Source organism: Melanaphis sacchari, unplaced genomic scaffold, assembly GCF_002803265.2.
Source record: "Melanaphis sacchari strain LSU unplaced genomic scaffold, SCAv2.0 Contig40_pilon_pilon, whole genome shotgun sequence".
In the NCBI taxonomy this organism is placed as follows: domain Eukaryota; kingdom Metazoa; phylum Arthropoda; class Insecta; order Hemiptera; family Aphididae; genus Melanaphis; species Melanaphis sacchari.
The window spans coordinates 1823575-1843788 of record NW_020271264.1 but is presented as its reverse complement, the minus strand read 5'-3'; the positions used below and the strand labels follow the sequence as shown (position 1 = coordinate 1843788).

At 27.9% G+C, this 20214-nt stretch overlaps 1 protein-coding gene across 2 annotated transcripts; it reads left to right on the top strand.

The window, feature by feature from the left end:
- Positions 1-4705: 4705 nt before the first annotated feature.
- On the top strand, positions 4706-18908 carry LOC112597312 (dnaJ homolog subfamily B member 6-like). 2 transcript variants are annotated; one of them, XM_025343297.1, is made up of 7 exons: positions 4706-4933; positions 17152-17254; positions 17337-17446; positions 17744-17848; positions 18086-18307; positions 18381-18591; positions 18682-18908. In XM_025343297.1, exons 2-7 carry the CDS (start codon positions 17187-17189, stop codon positions 18782-18784), a joined length of 819 nt encoding a protein of 272 aa, XP_025199082.1. In that variant the 5' UTR covers positions 4706-4933; positions 17152-17186; the 3' UTR covers positions 18785-18908. The 2 variants fall into 2 exon arrangements, with proteins under 2 accessions (XP_025199082.1, XP_025199083.1); XM_025343298.1 differs by lacking the exon at positions 17744-17848 and having other exon boundaries at positions 4710-4933.
- The last annotated feature ends 1306 nt before the right edge of the window (positions 18909-20214 follow it).

Here is a 20214-nt window from a genome sequence, read left to right as displayed (position 1 = left end):
CCTACATGAATACATGATACAAAGTAATTATTGATTATAGTGATTACTGACAATAAAATCACAAGGTCTTGCATATATTTCATGACAACATACAAGATACAACCGAAAAATAATTGTTGTACAATTTTTATAGTCATTCATATTTATATTTTATACAACTAACTATTATAGTCATAAATTATACTTATTGCTTATTACTTATGGTTAATTATAATTTATCATATAGTCGTCGAGTTATGCTGTAGAATTCAGAGTGGTAGAAAAACATTTAGCAGTTGAAGTCTCGTTTTTACCTAAGTCATATCTATATGGACATATCAGGTAAACGGTAGTATAGGACAGACGAATTGCGGAAAAAATTACGATTAATAAAATATTTAGACTATTCAGTATAAAAATTAATCAGATTAGTATGCTTGGAATATAACACATTATAATATTATCGAAGTACATGGGCGTAGCTTGATTTTAATCAGGGGGGCAGTTGATAACTATCTTTTTTTTGCTTTTTCGATTTTATAGTTTGGTAAGAAATAAAATTTAATGTAAAGCGAAGGGGAGAGCAAGTGTCCCCCCCTGCCCCACCCTTTTTACACCCATGTCGAAGTATAACAAAATGTTTTGGATGTGTATCATTACTCATTAGGTACTTAATGATGTTTTAAGATACAATGAATTTAAAAACAATAAAACAAATATAGGTAATACACAATATTTTATTAACCATAGGTTAAGCCAGATTAATTTAACTCAATGGTATTTTACCATTGTCATAGCATCAATCGTCAGTTGGTTTGGAGATCTGAATAATGATAATTTAATTAAAAAATAAGAAACAAACATTATATTCAGCAGTGTCATCTAGCGACAAAAGTTTATCGTTAGTCGTGTACCTAGACTGCGGTGGTTCTTACGTACATGTTACGAAATCAAAATGACACACAAAGATGGCGTTGCATTATCGTACGAATGTCGACTGAATACAATATTTAGAACAGTGGAAAGTTTCAATTTTGACTCCATAATGTTATAATAATTTTAGTATAATTAAAGCAATATTTTGTTCATAAAATAAGCAAAATATTTAGTATAAAATATGAATTAAATATTAAACGTACGCTATTATGAATGAGATGTAAGTATTGAGTATAAGTATAAATATTATATTTCTATAATAAACAGTAGTTAAATTAGCTTAATAATATATACTTACCTAAACTATAATGTTAAGATAAATTTTTAAGACTTTTTACAATAATATTTAATTAATTTTTTTTTTATTCAAAAAGAATTTATTTACAATCCATACAGTTTTAAAATGTACAATAAGTAAGTTTGATGACTCATAATATTATAAGTAAAATCCTGATTTGCATTTGCATGTTTTTATTTTAACAGTCCAAAAAGTAGCTAGATAAGCTACAAGTTTAAATTATAGTTAATAGATCTGGAATACAAAGTTTTATTTAACATATTTTTGCGTATTTTGTCTTTTTATGATGTGTATTGCATATTTTTGTACATTATACAAATACCTTAAATTTAATATCTACTTAAGTGTTTCATACCTGCCTATTTGTTTTAATATTCGTTGGTTTTACCCACATATACCTATGGAGTATGATTCGAACGGAATTTGTTTTCTTTAATTTTTTTGTCATTGATGCTACACCATGCATGGTTAAGATAGAGAGATATATGCATTTTATATCAATATGATTAATTTAATATATTTCGTTTACGGATTACATCGAATCGCTGAAAAGATTTAGATTCAAAAATACTAAAATTAATGTTAAACATATTGTTTTATTTTATTCTATTTTATTAATTATTTTAAATTAATATTCAATGTAATAAGTTAATAGGTATAAAATATTTTTATTTTTTTTAATAATCAAATTTTTGTTTTACATATTTATTATTTTAAAGGGTATATTTCTACAAAATAAGAGTGTAAATGCATATAATATGATAGTGCATATTTCTATGGTATTTAAAGCATATAAATCCGGGCCCTAATAATTATAAGATTTTAGTGTTATAACAGAAAATTAATGAAAAAATTTATAAGTGACGCTTAGCAGTACTAGATACTCAATTAAAAAAAAAAAAAATTATTTTGAAATTGTATTTATTATTTATTTATGATACAATATCTATGTTATATTATGTAATATTTGATATGAACATTTTCTCATTAGCTCAAAATTATACCAATATCTCGAATTTATTTGACTTGCCTTCTCTTATTGAACTCAGAAAAGTATTAAATTTTAAATTTATTCGTGGTATTCTAACAAACCAAATTTACTTTCTTTTTTTTTGTTATCTCGATCACATCTTGCTAAAATATTTTCTATATTTCTAAATTTAACTATATACAAAATGAGCCTCTGAGACGTATTATGATACTTATACTCGTTAATTAGGAGTCTTTGATGATGATTTGTTTTGTTTTTATATTATTATTCTATTCCATTATTTCTACTTAATTGTTTTCTTGAATGCATTACTATATTATTATCTACATTGTTATCTGTACTATTTACTCTAATGCTTTGTATGTAAAGGAGAAACCCATATATTTTTTAATAAATATTAAATAAAAAAGATACATTATAATCATCAAAAATTTAAAATTTGTTATATAAGATCAAAAGATTCAATTAAATTTTTGACAATACATATGAATCGGTACCTTTGAATCTTTCGATATAAGCCATACGACTATACGAACAATTATGAAACCAATGCTAAATATAAATATATATATATATTATATAATAACTTCAAAATCGTTAATGTAAGTCGACAAATTTTATGATCGAATCCTAATTTAGAACTTACAAATGTATTGCAGTAGTGAATACCTACTGAATAATATCTTACCCAAGTTTTCAACCAATAAAACAATCAAAATAAAGAAGAAGCATACTTTAAGATTAAAGCAAAAGTAAATGATTTAGTATTGTAAAATATTGTAATAACATTTACTAATAAGAGCATTTGTAGTATATTTATTTATTTTATAAATAGGTACTATATTTAACCATGCAATTATGTCTAAATTATAAATTTAATAAAAAAAATAGTAAAAATTTTCCATAGTTTGTTGTACTAAGTACCTAACTATCAAGTATTAACAAAAACGTAGTTCTTATAGTAAAATAAAATAAAATTTATAAAGCTACGTTTGAATATAATTCAAGCATATTAAATCTTAAAAATACTAAGTCATGTTCACTTAATACGGCCGAGAATTATCAATAATAGGTAATTGTTATTTAACAAGGAGTAGGTATGTCGACCGCGGTTATGTACGGCTTGTAGCAACAACTACATTTGTTCAAGGCACGAATTGCGATTATGGTTATATTTATTTACTTTGATATTTTATAAATCTTTTGTTGTGTGTATAAATATATTCTATGATCACGAATACGTATTTAATATTTATGATAACATTGATAACCAGACCCTATTATTTGTAAAATTTCGGACTGCACACTTAATTTTACTACCTTAAACGGAAATTTAATTCTCGCTACCTACTTTCTCGGAAATAGAAATGTATTACACACACACACACACATATATATATAATAATTTAATACAACAACAAAATAGTTTTGACTGATAACAATGTTTGAAAATTAATAGAAAGAAATTATAATTCAGTATAATTTAAATTTTAAAAATTCAGGAAATACTCATATTTTCTAGTAGCTGGCACATTATTAAATGTTTGTTTTATAGACCGCAGTGCACACACGTTCAAATCGTAGTGTACACTTGTCTTGTACATTGTGTGTCGTAGTTCACATAAAAATAGGCCTGATAATAACAAGATATACGGAGTACGGGCTCCATCACGATTAAAGGTATTTTAATAATCTGTAAGGTTGAAAACAATTACTGAGATAAGATGACACCATAGTTCATGATAAAAAAGTTCCAATCAGAATAAAAGCATTTAAGTTATGTAAAAGAATGACATGATTTGTTCGTAGTGCTAGTTCCCAAAATTACGACAATGAAAAAAATGATTTCAATAAGCGTAACTTACATGATTTTAAATATGGGGAAGAGATTATGTCAGATCCTATTACCAATTGATCATTATTCATTAAGCGTGTTTAGAACATTCTCAATTTAATATTTTTATATGTACAATGTATAATTAAAATTAAAATTAAGATAATTTAAAAGTAGCAACTCATTATGCATAAATAACCTACTCTAAGTTATCTAAACTTCTAAAGGGCGATCAGTGATTATATATTGTTTAATAACATAGCTAATAAAATATATTAAATTTGAATGGTAGAAATATTTAAAAAAATAATATATAAATAAAAATTTAACTGTTTGAAATTTGAGTACATTTAATACGTAGATATATTGATTATTGAATAAGTACATATTAAATAGATTTTTGTGATTTTATAGACATATTTGCATTTTACTCATTATACGACTTTTTAGGATATTTATTTTATTACCAATATAGCAATAAATTAACAGTCTTTGCTGTTATAATTGTATATAGTTAGTCACGTTATTTTTAAATAATGGATAAGAGCGAGGGAAAATGTTTAGAATATCTTTGAAACATAACCATTTGGGATAAACCGTACCGTACTTCACTCATACGATTGTTCAGTATTCAGTACAGCCTGATGCTCCTCTATGGTGTGAGTACTGAGTGGTAATGAACACGAACATATGTTTTATAGTGCTTGCTATCTGAGAGGTGTTCATTATCTCGGTACTCGGGGCAACAAGAAGTGAATCAAACAGTCGAATTTAACATTAATTACAAAATTGTTTTTTAAATAAATAGTTTTTGTTAAGTAATTGTTTTTTCACCGCTGAATAAATTCGATTTAATCGCTTGTATCAAATTCGTGAAATTTTGAACTTCATATAGGTGAGTTTTGTATAATCTGTTTCTTTTATTTAAGTGTATGGTTAGTGCTTTGTATATATAATAAAAACACACACATGACAATTAGCATAAGGTTTGAATTGGTAGTTTGCCCTCGTTTGGTCAATATTTTTGAGGGTTGCTCAGTGCATTGTAGGTCTTCTTAGACATCGTCCAACAAACCGTTGCTCAAATGGTTGTGTTAGTTCAGTGTTAGTGACACTACATTGATGTTTTGCTGTTGACCCACAAGGGCATCTAAAATTGGATTTCAGTTAGGTACCTAAGTATATTAAATTAATTAATTTTATCATAATCGTTTACAATTTATCTATTTACAATTGGCTGTGAGTAATATTGTACAAACATAAAATAATATATCATTAATTCATATTAGATTGATATTTTATTTTTACTAATGGTTTCATTTGTTAAATTTTAATAATATTAATTAATAAATTTAAAAAAAAAAAATGTGTATATTTGTTCAACTTACTTATTTTTAATATTATAAATTTTAATGTAAAAATTTAAATATTTATTTACAAAGACTAAAATTATTGATATATTTATGTTTCAAATTCATATTTTTTAATTTTTTATCTCATTATGAATTGGGTACTTATTTTCATTGATTATGATATAAGTATAATATAATACTTTTTGAGTAAAATAAATGTATAACTTATCGTTAAAATTAAAAAATATGAATTTAAAATATATTTATACAAATAATTTTTGGAACTTTTCTACTTTATGAGACATCTGTTATTTTGGTCTTTTTTTTGGGAGAACTTAGTCATTTTTGGGTGAAAAAAATATTGGTGAAATCAGAATTTGGCACATGAAGTTAATTTCAAAGTTATAGCTAATCGAAATTTTAACTTTATACAATAATCTTTAAATACCCATAATGCTCGATGTTTACCTTATTAAGGTTTTGCACACTGATAATATTACAATCACTCAAAGTCTAATGTACAACATTCAACACCCTCACGAGTAAACTGTATCTTAACTTTGAATGTGATAACTTCGAAATTATGCTGAACGCAAAATTCAGACTTCACCATCATATTCAGTGTACTTAACTACTTATGTTCCAAAAAAAAAAGTGTAAAAAAAAGTTGTCCCGTAAAGTAGAAATATTCCTAATTTTTAATTGGAGTCTTGTTTATATTTATCATTAAAATGTATACATTTGAATACCTATAAAGTATTATTTATTTTTTGGTAATAATATAGTTATACCATCACATATTTATTAATACATATCTGTATATGCAGTGGAATATAAATTATTTTGATTAGCTAAGGTGTGCTCAATAATAATTTTACAATTCATCACTATATTATTAAAAACAAGTACTATATTTTATCATTATTAAATTATTTAATACAAAACAAAGTATTTTTTCCATTATTTATTTGTAAAGTAAAAATACAAAATGTACTTATAGATAGTTAAAAAAAAAATTGAATCATTGAATCTCCTATGCATGATACATACATGTTTAATAGCATAAAATAGCAAAAGTTAAATTTTAATGATAAATGGCTAATAAATGACTCCAGTTGTTACAAAAAAGTTCATATTATTAATGTTGCAACTAAAAATAGTATAGTGTTATTATTTTAATTTTTTATAAATATATAAATGGTTAAGTTAACAAAAAATAGATGTATAATTAACTCGTCGACTTGCATGAACCAGTGTTGTGTAGACATGTAGTTCTATTGGCATATGTCCCTATTTATAGTAATTTTATTAAGTATTAGGTTCTGAATTAAATAATTAATATTTATAGATAAGACAAAAAAATATAATTAGTAGAACATTTATAAAAAAAGAGATGTTCTCATTTGATTTTTTTTTTTTTTTTGTTTATTTTCTCAATTAAATATTAGCTAGTTTTATCAAAATAATTATGTAAATTTCAAACTAAATTAAATTTTTTTATAAATAAACATATTAATAAATTATTCATTATAACATAAAAAAAAAAGTTACCCATATTTATTTAAAACTAAATTTAATCTAAGTTTTTTGTAAAATAAATATATTATCATAAATTTATCTCTTTGTAATTATATACAATTTTAATATTATACTAGAAAATGTATGCAATAAAAATTGATAATAATTTTTATCATTTTGTATTTAATTATATAATATTTAAATATCTCATAATGTTAAATATGAATAATATAAATACTTTTTACTTGTTTCATGTTAATGAAGTAGTAATTTGGTTAACTTATAAAAAAGAAAATCAAATTTTTACCATAGTTAATGAGGGTATATATTTTTTGTAAATTAACACATTTACAGTCGTGCTAAAAGCTTAAATTATTCTATTATAGGTCTAATGTTAATTTATTGATTTTATCCAAATTATTTTATATGTAGAAATATGTGCATTCAATTGGTAGAATAATGTTCCCAACTTATATCTATAGTTAATATTTTCTATAATGTATTTATTCTATACTGAACTAGAATTATTTTTTCAATTTAAACAAAAACAAAATATAAGTTTATTTATCTTTAAATGATTATAATACAAGAAAAAATAATATACTTGTGAAAATTACTTCTTATATGTAAATTTTTTTGTTTCTATTTTTATTTAACAATATAGCTCTGCCAAATCATGTCTACTACCTACAAGGAAATAATAAATAAATTGTCGTGTAGTTTTTTTTTTTTAACAATTGAAAACATTATTTAAATACCTTACACATGTTGCCCATAAGTAGCAAGTTGAAGGCTAAATTTCCATTTTTGTAAATGCAGGAAAGATGTTTTTAGGTAAATATATTATTAATCAACTGTCAAAATTACTTTATATATTGTATCATACATAGATTTTGGACTTTGGTAGGTCATACTATAACACGACTTGAAAAAAAATTTAATTTACTTATTGACCTTAGTTAATGAAATAATAATCATCCTTTCACTATTATTCTATTTGAGTTTTAATTCATAAGAAGCAATATTATGTCATATTGTAAGGAAGTCACCATTAAAGTATTACCTATATTGTTTAAATATTTTAATAATAATATTTTATTATTTTGAATACAATACATTGAATATGATATTATAAAAAAAAAAAAACAAAATAAACATATTACTTAAAAAAAGCTTCTAGTTATGTCCTTGATATAATCATAATATTGAACATATATTCTCTGTGTACCAATAGTAATATTTATTTAATTACATATATTTATTAGTCATCTTATTTTCTATAAGTTTATTATTATTAAGTAGGACTAGGTAGACAATCAGATTATACTTTTTAAATTTCTATGTCTTGAATTTAAATAATTTATTATTATGTTTTTATTATCTATTATTTATAAAATAGATACAATTTAGTATGAAAAGTTTTATTTAAAAACAAAAAGATATTTAATTGTTTTTAATGAAATATTAGTACTCTGTTTCACTGTTTGAAATATTATAGAAACAAAAAACAAAAATTGTACTCTTTAATCTTCAACTAGTTAAGCTAAAACTAGTAGTAAAACTAACATTATTATAATCTAAATTATTCACATTTTATTAATTTATAATGTTGGTAATAGTTTTTGCTTTTGTTTTGTACTTTAGATAAAATAAACGTTACTTTACTATAGTATTTTATTACTATTATGTACTATTATTATTATTTTTATTTTATTACTACGAACATGGAATAATGGCAATATTGTATATTATAATTTATATTTAATATTGATTATTGGCTATCCTATCCTAACAGTCATAAAACTGATAGTTTTTTCGTGGGCATTTGAGAATAGATTGTGTATCAAATAATAACAATATATTTATACATAGTAACTATGTACGTAGTACGTATTATTTCGTATAGTATATTATTGGTTTGCTGATGGATATTTTGGCAAATAAAACTAGTGAGTAGACTGGACCATTTAACCGAAAATCTATTTTAAATTCCGAAGACGTGCGTGACGTTCTAGTAATGGTTTATTATATTTATTTATATATATATTTAATATTTATTTATGTTAGACTCCGTGTATACTTTTCTCAAATTTTGACGATTTTCTTAGTTTTTTTAATATTTTTATTATCTCTAACCATATATATATATATATATATATATATATTTATTATTTATAAATATTTACATGCAATACCTGGATATTATTATTTTATATAATGTATAGTATAATAAAAGAAAAGTATGCATTGAGTAACTCACATTATTATCATGATAAATTTAATTTTTCCCATTATTTAGCAATATGATAAACGTTTATGTAGTATCAACGAGCTACGTGAACATGATGTATTATAATATGTATATTATATATACTTTTTGTTCCAACCTGTAGTCTGCTGTACCAGGTGACGAAGTATCTCATGATTTTCATGTCTTATCAGTTTTAAGTTTGTAACCAATCTTAATAAAATGCAATAAGTACTCATTATATATTGTCGCGTGTCAAGTAATATTTCGTTCGAAGTCAGCAAGAAACAAAACATTATTATAACAAGAATATAAAACGCGTTTGCGATATTCAATAATTACGGCTCTGAGGCTCGTTTAAGGTTGTCGTGTGCCAAAGACCACCGGTGATCGGCATTCGCGTGTGTGCGCGGTCGAGTGGATTTTTATAATATTGTACTCCCGTGTAGGTGGTTGTCCTTATAGTCGGTGGCTAGTGTCTCTTGCAGTCTAGCGGTTTATTGTTCGTTACGGGGCCGTTTCGTTGGTCGAGCGCGTATAAAATGGTTCAGCTCGAGTTAATCATTGTTTTTTTTACCCATCGAAAAAATTGAATTTCAACAGTAGTCCACTGTGAACAATCTACTTTTCAGATTTTTGTTTTGGTTCAATAAAATATCTGACTATAAAAATTGTAACTCAAGGAGTTGTGTTAAGTTCAGATTCAGACAATTATCTTAATAATCTAAAATCTTTACTATTATCTAGAAATACCACGAAGCATTCAAAAAAAAGTTGCTAGGGCAGTGGTTTGTCGGTACTTGGTTTAGATACAGAAAATAATTATAACAATATATTTTGTAAACCGTGTAAATAATGGAATCTGGGTTCTTAGCTTATAATCTATATATATAAAATAGTATTAGAATTAAATTTAATATTTGTAGGAAAGAGATAGAGTTAGATAGTTAATACTGTAATAAATTTCGATCATTCAAAATATTTCATTATTTTGAAAAGCATTAATTTTTTTATAAAAATGCAGTTAGTTATAATGCATGGTTAATGGTATGGGGTAGTCTTTTTTGTTGAAAAATTTTTCAACTTATTTTGTTGTAATTCTATGGGAAGTGATTGGAGGTATAAACTAATAAAAAAAATGCGTAAAAAGTTGATTATTTAGGGAGGATTACAGGTTCTTCTGCAATTTCTCGACGGACGGCACAAAAATTTCATTTACCGATTATTATTTCTTTTCATATGTGCCTCAGGGGGGACGTGAAAACTATGTATTTATAATATTGAGACCGTATACGGTTGGCGATTGATGTGGTGAAAGCGAACGTCCGTTTAATGCATTGCAGACACACAATTCGTGAGTGATGTGCGTACGACAGACATGATTGCAATTTTCTTCAACGCTGTGAAGATCGCAGCCACAGGTAGATAATAATGAACTATAATAACGATGTCTACCGGTTTCTCGCGCAATCGTCGAGAATTTCGTTTTTTCGAATTTCTTTTCAACCCGATTACGTTCTACAACTGTATTCACTGTCGTCAATCTCTCTTCCGACATAATCGAACGGTCTCGCGCAAGCCCGGATTATGTATCTTTAAATAAAATCATTTTATAAAAATTAATGTGCATACGAATTATGAAATATACAAAATATATAAAAAGTATTTCAAAGGTCGAGTAATGCTTAGGTTTCGGTGGGCATTTGAAAATATAAGTATGACGATCAATGTGTTGATGTATGAGTACACCACAGGATGAGATTACTGTAGGTAATTATATTTATTATAACCCATATCAATATAATGGTAGATAAACTGCAGCAGACATACAACTTTACTCGCGATAAACATAAGATGTACATAGACCTATTAGATAAATTTCTCTTGTATTTTTATTTTCGTACCTTACTGTATGTTGACTGTGTTTAAAAAAAAAAAAAAAAAAACTACCGAAAAATAACATTAGTACGTTGTTAAAATATATCATAAGGAATTATAAACGAATACAATATTGTACTAGGAAGTCAAAATGTTTATTTTAATTATCTAAAAACGACGTGTATTTTCGGAATTTTTATTTGACTCAAGAATGTGCTCGGACTCTTTTGCCCGTCGTTTTTAAATTGAACTTTTTGACCGATCACCACTAATTGGTGGGATCGTTGGGGGAGGGGGGAGGGAGGCTTACATCCGTGCGGACACGCGACACCACCGGGGCGGCTGCTACTGCTGTTGGCTGTTGCTGTCACGGGGTCGACGCACCGCCGTCGCTGCCGTCTATCGATTTGCGTTTTTTTTTCCTTTCCGTTTCTCCCGCCGCGCGACAGTCTTACGAAATGTCGACGAACGACAATCGCACCGCAAACGTATATAATATTCTATAACAATATAATACGGAATACTATTATAATATATTATTACAATCGTCATCGCCGGTTGAATCATACCTCGATTGTGTACATTACAATAATAATCATAACACGGATCTGTAACGCGCGTTCGCCGCGGTTCTCGGGCGACGGTCGGGTTACCCAGTGCTCTGCGGCGGCGTGCGCAGGTGGGTTAATGTGCCGTGTGCGGCGGCGGCGGTGGTATAAAGCGACGCAAGGTACACCGCGTGAATCATCGCTTGCGATGAGCGGGCGCGCGTGGCGTGTGCGTTACACACGGGAAAGCGATCGCTGTTGCAAGGTCATTGTCCAACGCCGACGACACCTACCTATATCTACTGTTCGGTACATATATTATAATATTATGTACACATTTAAGGTAATCCCCCCCTTCGCCCCCATCCCCATTGCCCCCTTGCGAGCTTGCGTTCGGCAACTGGAAAAACTCGCGTGTTCGATATTCCTACACTGCGACGAGGCGCTGCGGAACGTAAAAATAATTTCGTGGCGTATGCTTGGGCGACGACGCACACAAGTAAAACACAATTTTGAAATTATGACGAAATAATATTGTAGTGTGATGCGTGTGTACTATTGTATTACTGTCGCGATGCGACCTGTACGTGCACAATAATATTAATATATTGTCATTTATCGTGGTATAACGTCGTCATTGCGTGTTTAGCGAGCGACGATGCGCGACAGGACAATAATATCATTGTTGTTGCCCTTATCGTCGTCGTCGTCGTCAATATTATATTCGTTGCAGGTGTCCCCGTCGAGGGGGGATTTTTCGCCACTAATCCCAGCGAATGCGTGTGTGTACGTTTGACCTACGGGTCTAGTTTTTTACGGTACCTATATAAAAATAACGAATACGTCGTGTCTTCTCACGCATCATTCATCGAGAAAAAACGAAAAAGAATAAAGAATAACATTATTTACTAAATTTCAATAACTATATTACAATCTGCGGATTTGATACGATATAATATGACTCAGACAGTGTATGGAAATAATAATTACTCATAAAATGAGTTCGGATCATGAACGAGGGTTAAATAATTATTTATACATAATCATAAACGAATATTGTGTATCCATAAAAAAGCGCTGCCTGGGGCGACCGCCCCCCTAAATACGTCTACACGTTTGTGTCTTCGTTGTGTTACCAAAGCAAATTAACCGGCATCTGGTGCGCGCGCCTGTCTGCCTACACCGTCAAGAATCGCACAATGAGAACGAAGGTGACAAATGTTACTTGACCTAAAAACCATTTGTTAGATTTTTCGAAAACGTTCAGCTTGCCATGTTTATATTTAAATATATTATAATATGTAGGAACTGCAGTGTTAATAAGTGTCTAACGTCTAACGTGACCTAGTCGTATCGATTTAATATCAAAATTAAGTACTTATTATCAATCGATCTTAGGAAAATCTTCATATTTGTTAATTTTCCAAATTTTATGCTTAAACTAATTTTATGTATTTTATTATCGTGTGCGTGGGTTCGACTAGTATACTGATAATATTCGATTGTTGAACTCTCCGAATCGCCCAAAACTATTCTAATTTATTTTCTCATTTAACTATTAACTTGTCATGAGTGCCTTATTGAGAAAATTGTTTTATTAAACATTAAACACTTTATATTTATACGTTAAATGGTATTTCTGTTGTCTCGATTGATTATATATAATCATATTATTTACTATTCAATTTGTATGTGCGTTAGTTTAATAATTGAGTTAACTAAAGTGCAAAATTTATTGGGGTATAAAGTTTTATGTTGTACGTAAACTACCTTGGCAGAAATATTGCAGCATAAAAAATTGTGTACCAAACTGGGATGTTATTTTAGTGAATTTTTGACCCCATAATTACCTAGGTTGATTTTCGTTTAATTAAAAAATACTTTTAAGGTTTTTTCATTACCAATATTGTTGTAGATGTTTAAAATATGCGCCGTACTCGTAAATTCATTACATAGATACAATGTCTATCAGAATAATATTATTTTATGAAACTTAAACATTTTAATAATTATTAAATTATAATTTTCACATTTTTATGATTATAGATTAATATTTAAAACACACAAAAAAGCTATTGTACACTATTATAATATATGTTATCTTACTATTACTTAGGTATTTTATTATTTATGTTTATTATAATTATTATGTATTGCGTTTTAACATTTTAATTGAGTGTAAATTTATTCTTATACCACATTATTAAATAACAATCAGACATAGTAAACTATTTTCGATGGCGTCTCGCGTGTATGTTATGAAGTTACTCTATTTGACAGTAAATAATATGATGTCTTAATCATCTCTTAGTATTCATATTATTATTTTGTATAGTAATTATAATATTTATACACGATCAATTTATAAATTATCCTTAAAAAGAGATCAGAAAAAAGTTGTTCTTAAACGCGTAGAATGTAGTAAAAACTTTAAAACCTTTTTGTATTTTACTCATTTTATTGTGATAGCATTATTAAAATTAAAGTGTCATGGTATCATGACCTGGTCTAACTTATAATCATTATGAATAATATTTTCTGTGTTTTGTTCGAAGTATTTTTAATTTTTAAGAAACTTATAGAGATTGATTTTTTTAGTTTATTCAATGATATTGTTATAATAGGTTACTGCTTATAATACCTTAATTTCATCAATATAATCAGTATTTTATGTCCTAGTCACAATATCACGCTAATATAAGAATAACATCAAAAAGTACCTTGAAAAACATCAGACAAAAAAGCTGAAGCAGCTTAAAGCAGCAATTTTCTAATATAAAAATTAAGATGTATTCTATTTCTAACGAACCGATTGATTTAGTGAAAATATACGAATTCTAAAAACAAAATCGTTGTAATAAGACTATTATTGAGGTCAACTTTCTCAATTTTTTTTTTATTTTATCCTAAAAAATCAAAAATGTTGGAATATCGTTCTTAAATTATAGACTACGACAGATTAAAATCTGTTTTCAGAATTCTTATCACTTAACTGAATTATTAGTGGTATATTAAAAATAATAAAAATATAACATAATAATATCTACATTTCTATGTCCCATAAAAATCATCCTATTCAATTTAATTCCCCTCTTAAACAAATACGTACATAAATGCATGTACAATATACATATATGTGCTTAAATATAATATAAATAATTTAAAACTAATAATATTATTTATTGATAGTCATATCTGAAACAAAAAAAAGCACATACCCTCTTCCCCTCTCCCAAGAAAGAACAAAATATAAGCGATTTTGTTAGATGTAAAGCTTTAAAATGTACCGTGATTTTTCGGAAAAATTTCTTTTTAAACTTTTCTATATTTTAAGGGAATAATAACACTTTATAATTATGTTTATTATTTCTACTAACTCTAAAGTCAAAGAATAATTTGTAAGTGATTTATTATAAAGTTCTGTACACTCATGCCATTGTATCAATTCAATCAGGGGCAAGGACAGGACAGTAATTTTTTTCTATTAACGGAGCCCATAATTAAGTATCGGCCCCGGACCCCTTAAGATCTTAATCCAAACTTGTGTAACCTTATTTATGTTGTAATAATCAACTAATTTCTTAGATCTGATAATTGGGTGTCAGCAGATAGTTCTTAAGTCTTACCTTACACCGTACTTATTACGAGTAATTTGTGTCACATAATAATTCACCTATAATAGCATCAGAATGTCAAGACATTTGGACCCTAACTCAAAGAATTCTTCAACTTTTTTAATATTGCTATTATATAATTCTGTTAAAATAACTCAAATGATTTACAGTAACTATTCATGAACATATGTTCAATAATTATTGCAGAAGCAGAATGCCTCAATGCCATACTTAATGTAGGTGTAGCTTATGTTTTTTTAGTCATGTAGCGTATTTTGCGTTTAGATAGTTTCGTATAATAATATAGGTAATGTATTATTTTAGTTTTAGAAGCCAATCACCCCCTCTCCCCGATCTGTATAGTAAATTAATCTAAAGTACGATATAGTTTTTAATTTTGACACATTAGTTGAATTTTCTTAAAAGAAAAGAAGACAATTCATGTATTAATAATACATTTATGCATAATAAAGTATAACAAATTCAAACGTAATAATTTGATATAATGTTTAGTGATTACTGTATTCATATGGTCGGTAATATTTAAAATATTGTGTTCAAAAATTATTTCTTTTGGACACTATAGTAATATTTTAAAATGTTTGTTTCTTATATTGCCGTTTTTAAACATCAACATTTGTGCTAAACTGTTATTATAATAATTATATTATATGTAAATGTATTAGATGTTCGTTCTTCGTGAGTGTAATAACTAATAGTAATATTATTTAATTGGTACAGCATACTATAAATATATTTAATTAATATATCCTCCTCATATTATTCACAGTTAAAATGTATATACATTTTCACATTTGCTTTATGTGTTATTTTTACATAGATTGTAAATATTCTTCATAAATAAAAAAAAAAAATAGTATACTACTGTTACGAATTTCCTATATACTTTTTATTTCCTGTAAAAGTAGTTCATTTTGAGATTTTGAATAGTTCAAATCTAAAAAATAAATTAACTGGATTTTACCAAATTACACTGAAGACTGAATTTATTCTAAAATCCATTTTTATAATTTAATGTTGAACCATTTTCAAATTCAACTCATAAATATCATAATTATTGTTATTATGTATATTTTGTACACAATTGAATAATAAATATTTTATAAACAAAAGAATTATCATTATTACATACATTATATCAACCATATTTAAAAGAGATCATGTACGTTATATTATAATAATACTTATATAACTGAAATTATTCTATGATTACGTTTAGATTAGTAAGTTGAAGTAATAAAAAAAAAATTAAATCGTCAATTTTCAACTAGGAAGTATTAATGTTTTTTAAAATCTTTTTTGTATCTACTAAACTCATTCTGTGTACTAACTAGAGATATATTTGTTTAGTATTTATATTGGTCTCGTATAATATTGTCGTTTGGTTGGTTGACAAATTTTTTCATCCAAATGGTTCTTGTTAATCATAATTCACTAGCCCAGTTGTACGTCTTTGTAAACTATTAATACATCGTGATGATCAGGAAAAGGAAAAGAAGATATCTATAAATAATCTAATGTGGCTTTGAAAATTTTCACTTCTAATGTTTTCAAGGTTAATTTTGTTTGCTATCGTGCTTACTAATACTTTGCAGTAATTATTTAGTTAATTTAAATATCCCTATTAACATAATACATTTTTATTGTAGGTATCTAATACAAATGTTATAGTTCAGTAGTTATATATTATGATAAATAATTTACAAACTGTTATCATTGGAAATACAATATATTAACGAGTATGATTACTTTTATTGTGTATCAGACCGTATCACCATAAAATCATTTAACAATAATAAAATGGTCAATTGTGTGTATTGCACTACTAACTACTAAGCGCTAATCCATACTGCCACATCAGTAGTGCTCTACTATATTTATTAATGATTTGTATACTTTTGATAAAATAAACTGAATAGCATTTTTTTTTTCAGGATACAAATAAGTTCCAGAAAATACATAACACAGTATGTCTGGAGATTATTATTCTGTACTGGAAGTCACTCCGAACGCTTCGTTAAGTGATATAAAAAAATCGTACGCACAATATAGTTCATTTCTCCGTGTTAAGTGAAAGAATATACTATAAAAATTACATTTTTCCGTTTTTATTTTTCAGTTACAGAAGATTAGCATTGAAATGGCACCCTGACAAAAATCCAGAAAATCAAGAACAAGCAAACCGAATGTTTAAAGAAATTTCAGAAGCATATGAAGTCTTATCTGATGGTATCTAATTAGAAATATATTGTTATGATGTATTTAATATGTTTATTTATTCTGTAATATTTATGATGAGGTCATTAGCTTTTAAAGAAACATTAAAAAAAAATCTAAACATATCTTTAATTTAGGTAATTTTTTCAACCACTAATAATTAAAAGCTAAATGTTTCACAAAGAACCATAATGATGAATAGAATTAAATATTGTAAATCACAAATGATTTAAAAAAAAAATAATGTATATATAATATTCGTTAAAATAAATAGGTTTTGCCTTTAAATATATTGTATATGTCTAACAGAGGCAAAGAGAAAGTTGTATGATGAACAGCGTAAAAGAAAAGTGTCCGCATCGTCCAGACCATTCTTCTACAACTTCTTTGAAAGCCCGTTCCATCGTTATTTCGGTAGAATCCCTAAATTATAATTTACGTTGTGTTGATCTAATATGTCATTCAAAATGTAACCCATACCAGTTTTAAACCTTACTAAACCTCAAAGTATTATTGGAGCTGGAGCATGTAATCTATTAGAAGTGGTGCTTTTTTAACGCAAATAATCATTTTTTAAATAATATTTTGTCATTTCTACTAATATTTTCATGTTTTTAATGGTAACTAAATTTTATTAATTTATTTTGTTAGACAAAAAACGAAAAATATACAACCAATATGGCAAAGATGGTCTGATAAACGGTGGTTCTGGAAATGGTGGACGTCGCAGAAGTAATCAACGAAATCCAGGGTTCTTTGATCCATTTGGCCAAGATTTTGGACCTGGTTTCTTTAGCTTTTCGTTCAGAGATCCTGAAGATGTGTTCAAGGAATTTTTCAATACGTCAGATGTTACAGATCTTCTATTCCCTGGTAAATTCTTAATGTTTGATTGTGATTTAATGTTCCTAAAAATGTGATATTAACACAAATATTACTTGTCCAGGTCAAAGATTCAGTAACGGACATCAGGAAATATCTTCAATGATGAATCCATTTGGATTTGGAGGTTTTGGAGGTGGTTTCGGTTCTGGATTTGATACTATGTTCTCAATGGCGAATAATGGATATTCTGGTCATAATGTCAATGGTGGTAATATGAAAAGAACATCAATATCTACCCGGTTTTCAAATGGGAAAAAAATTACCACCAAAAAGTGTGTACCAAGAGTTAACATATAAGCTCTACTGTCAACTAATTCATGTGAATATTTTAGAATGATTTTTGAAAAATAATTTTTTTCTAGGACTTTTGAACATGACACAGAAATAGTGGAAACGTACGAAAATGATACGCTCAAATCGAAGACTATTAATGGTGTGGCGCAAGCAATCACATATGGCCATTAGCTTGATCTCCTCCCCTCCCACCTCATTATCTACCAGAAAACCATTAATAAGCGAATGCATAAAACTATGTGTTAATGTATAAATATAATGGGAAAATAGATATAAAATCAATTTTTTTTTTTTTTATATAATGAAATGTGTTAGAAATTAGAAATTAAATTTTATATTCTGTCATAATACTAGATGGTACTTTAATTTGATTATTTCGTTTTTTTTTTTTTTTGAATAGTCCGAAAAATTGTATTGAGAAAATACAAATTAATTTGTTTAAAGCACGTAATATTTACAGACTCCACTGATTAATAAGACTTACACTATTTTTATGCGCTTTGATAATTTTATTATTATTATTATTATTATTTTTATTATTATTATTATTATTATTATTTAACTTAATTGTCAGTTGGTGTTAAATATTTAAAACTAAATCACCTGATGACTATTATTATATAAAATAATTATGAAATGTAATTTATAAAGATAAAAATAATTTTCTTTTTATTATAGAGTAATATTAGAGTGTTTCACCATCCTATATTGTGTTGTCTGATTGAATTAAAAAATAGGAGAACACACTTTGTTTTATGGTGTATCACCAATATTGTACTTATATTATTAATATTAAAATAATTAAATAAATAAATAAATAAATAATGAAAAGTGTTTATTTAATATATTATTATCATTTATTTTGAGTTTGGACGCGTACCACTGATGCTTGTCATAGGGAAGGAGGGACGTATATTCCGGGGTAAACCGCGGGCCGCCGAATGTGTATATACAAGCTCTTTGAGCGGGTTGCGCTAGGGGTTGTGTGGCGAAACACACTTGGCAACGTCGTCGTCAAATAATCAATGCCTCCCCGCCCGATGGTGACCGCCGCTACACTTTACCCGGAACGCGGACCATCCATCTACCTGTGGTGAGGGAGGGAGAAGGTGGCGACGTCCGGGAAAACCGCGCGCGCGGGATGAAATTTTTCCGAACCCGATTGTCGGCGGATTTTATTTCGTCGTCGTCGTTGTCGCGACGTTAGTTTTGGAGGCGCTTACCGCGCTTTTACCGTCGTCCGCCACGCGTTCCGTCGCGAAGACTGTCCGTCGTCGAAACTCTCGTGCAGGTCTTCCCGGTCCTGAAAGCGCGTTTTGGCAACGTCCGTAGTCCGAGCGGTCTATTTCGAGCGCGGTCGCAGACCGTTTTTATCTCTTTCCTGTCCGCGCGGTCGCGCGCGCACACGCGTTCCCGGCGGCGGGGCGAGGGCGGCCGAGAGCGGGCGCACGCGCGCTCGGTCGCGATACGATCCCGTGGAAAAACCCGTGCGCGCGTATTCGGTTGCATTATTTTGTGTGTACACAATACTGCAATACATAGTACATAGTACCCGCACTGTACGCCGCCGCGCGCCACGGTAGTTGTACGACGACCACGAC